Here is a 2,277-nt window from a genome sequence, read left to right on the forward strand (position 1 = left end):
GTGATTTGTAGCTTTATGAGATATATAGCCTTTGTTAGAGCTACAAACAACTGTTACAGTGAAAATTAAGGTAATGTACCAGAAACAGCTTATAATGGGTGTGTGTATGTGTGTGTGTGTGGAACATATGCTTAAGGCTTTATTTTGTAGCCTAGCCTTAATAAACATATGATTACAATGGGACCTATTTATGAATGAACTTCTAGCCTGAATTTTTCAAGGGGAAAATTGCAAAAGAATTTTGTATTTGAAATGCACAGTTTCATATTATATTGATGTATTCCTTACTGAATTAGCCACTCACTAAACATTTTATATCATATAACTCTTTAATAATGTACTTTTTACATAATATTTCAGAGTGAACAGTTTAACAAAAATATAGCAGCTATTGCATTACAAAGTTTGTAAAAAAAAAAGATGCAATTAGAAAATCCACTTTTTTTAAAAGCAGAAACAGATGTTACATGAAAGTTTTACAATAGAATTATCTCTTATGTAACAAACCATCAAGTGCCAAAGCAATTTTAATTAAAAGCCCACAGGAACAAAATCATTTTACTGTCTTGCTAAGATTGGAAAATCCTATGCCAACACATGTCATTAACACCTTTTCGCCACCTTTGTATTCTTCTGGTGATTTGGTTTCAATTTTAAACATAACCTGGAAATAACTCCTCAAATGTCGCAGAAACTCAATTCTGAAAAGAGAAAAGAAGTGAAATATGAATATACAAAACATCTCAAATTATACCACAGTTAACAAGGAAACCATCTGGACTCTAGTAGGGTGGGGGAACAAGGCTTGTCTCAATTGGTAACAATCCTCTACGCCAGGGATGAAAATCTTTGGCCCACAGTTCCTCATTTGGCTTGCAATGTCTTACATTGTTTATTGTTGTTACCAAGCAATGATACACAATTATTATTTTAAGTCCTGGATTTGAGTTTTGGGAAACTAAAGTGTGGCTTGTGGCCTGGGAGGATATTCCATGGAACCTAGCTCCAGCCTGGAGCCAGGGTTTACTAATGAGTAGACATCTACAGACCTGAGCCGTGCTTTGTATAGCTAGTTGGAAATGTCAAAACTAGAAAGATTTGCTTTGGTCCCTTTCTGTCCCTTCAGTCATAGAAATACTGTTCCCAAGACCATTCCCAAATTGTTATTCATCGGAGACAAAAAAAAAAAAAAAAAAAAAAAAAAAAAAAAAAAGGGGGGGGGGTTCTCCACCCTTGATGCAGATTGTGGCTGGAAAGCCTCTTTCAGCCTGAGAGCCAAATTCAGTTCCAGAAAAGTTCTTGGAGGAGAAGGACTGCATTCCGGGGATGGGTGGGCCAAAAGATAACTGAATGCTTTATCTTAAAAGCTTTTACTGTCAGTGACTAACCTTTAAAAGAAGAATTCAAAAATATATGTTAATTTATAGAATCAGTATGTAGAGAGATCTTGTACCACCTTTGGGACAAACAGACAGAAAGAAAGAAGTTGGCAGCATGAGCTTTCGTAGATTTAAGTCTTAAATCCAAAGGCAACTGAGGAATTAGATGTAAGTCTACGAAAGCTCATGCTTCCAACTTCTTTCTTTCAGTTAGTCTCAAAGATGTTACAAGAACTCTCTACATACTTTAAAAGTAGTACTTCAAACTTTTTGAACAACACACACACACACACACACTGGAAAAAACCCAAATGATGGGGTCATAGGCAAGGAAGTGTGGTCATCTAGCAGGGGTGAACTCGGAGCTTGAGAGGGTATAGGGTTCTTCACCTCTGCTCTATAGCATTGACCTAAAGAGGTCCTTCTCAAGTTCCTATGCAGTGTTGCAGAGAGTTTATTTCATAGTAGCAAATTATTCTTACAGTTGGTGCAGATGTTGCTGGAGGTGGGAGAGGGGCTCACCTGTCCCATTAACTGATCTCACTGATCTTAACTGAGCCCTCCCTTCAGCCCATCTGCCATGGCCCCAGAGGAGAGAAGAAGCAATCAACTTGATCTCTTCACCACCACCATGCCCATCTCTTTTGGTGTCACATCTTTTAGATTGTAAGCCTGAGGACAGAGCACTCTGTAACTGGAAAAAAAATTGTAAGCCACTCTGGCCTGTTACAGACAGGCCAAAATAAAGCTGCTTCGAGTCACTTTGGAGGTATGGTATTTCAATGATGCATGCGTCCTAAGAGTCCAAAAGCCACACCAAAGCTGCACTCCAGTCCTTAGAACAGTAGTGTGGCTTTGGTGCGGCTTTTGGACTGTTAGGACACATGCATCATTGAAA

At 38.3% G+C, this 2,277-nt stretch overlaps 1 protein-coding gene across 1 annotated transcript in view; it reads right to left on the minus strand.

Annotated features, from left to right (window-relative positions):
• Positions 1-310: 310 nt before the first annotated feature.
• The window catches only part of RCL1 (RNA terminal phosphate cyclase like 1), a 31,142-nt gene continuing 29,175 nt past the window's right edge, over positions 311-2,277 (minus strand). The window contains exon 9 of the mRNA XM_042455190.1: positions 311-701. Coding sequence (XP_042311124.1) covers positions 554-701 — 148 coding nt within the window. The 3' untranslated portion in view covers positions 311-553. The remainder of the gene's footprint in view (positions 702-2,277) is intronic.

Source organism: Sceloporus undulatus, chromosome 2 (genome assembly GCF_019175285.1).
Source record: "Sceloporus undulatus isolate JIND9_A2432 ecotype Alabama chromosome 2, SceUnd_v1.1, whole genome shotgun sequence".
In the NCBI taxonomy this organism is placed as follows: domain Eukaryota; kingdom Metazoa; phylum Chordata; class Lepidosauria; order Squamata; family Phrynosomatidae; genus Sceloporus; species Sceloporus undulatus.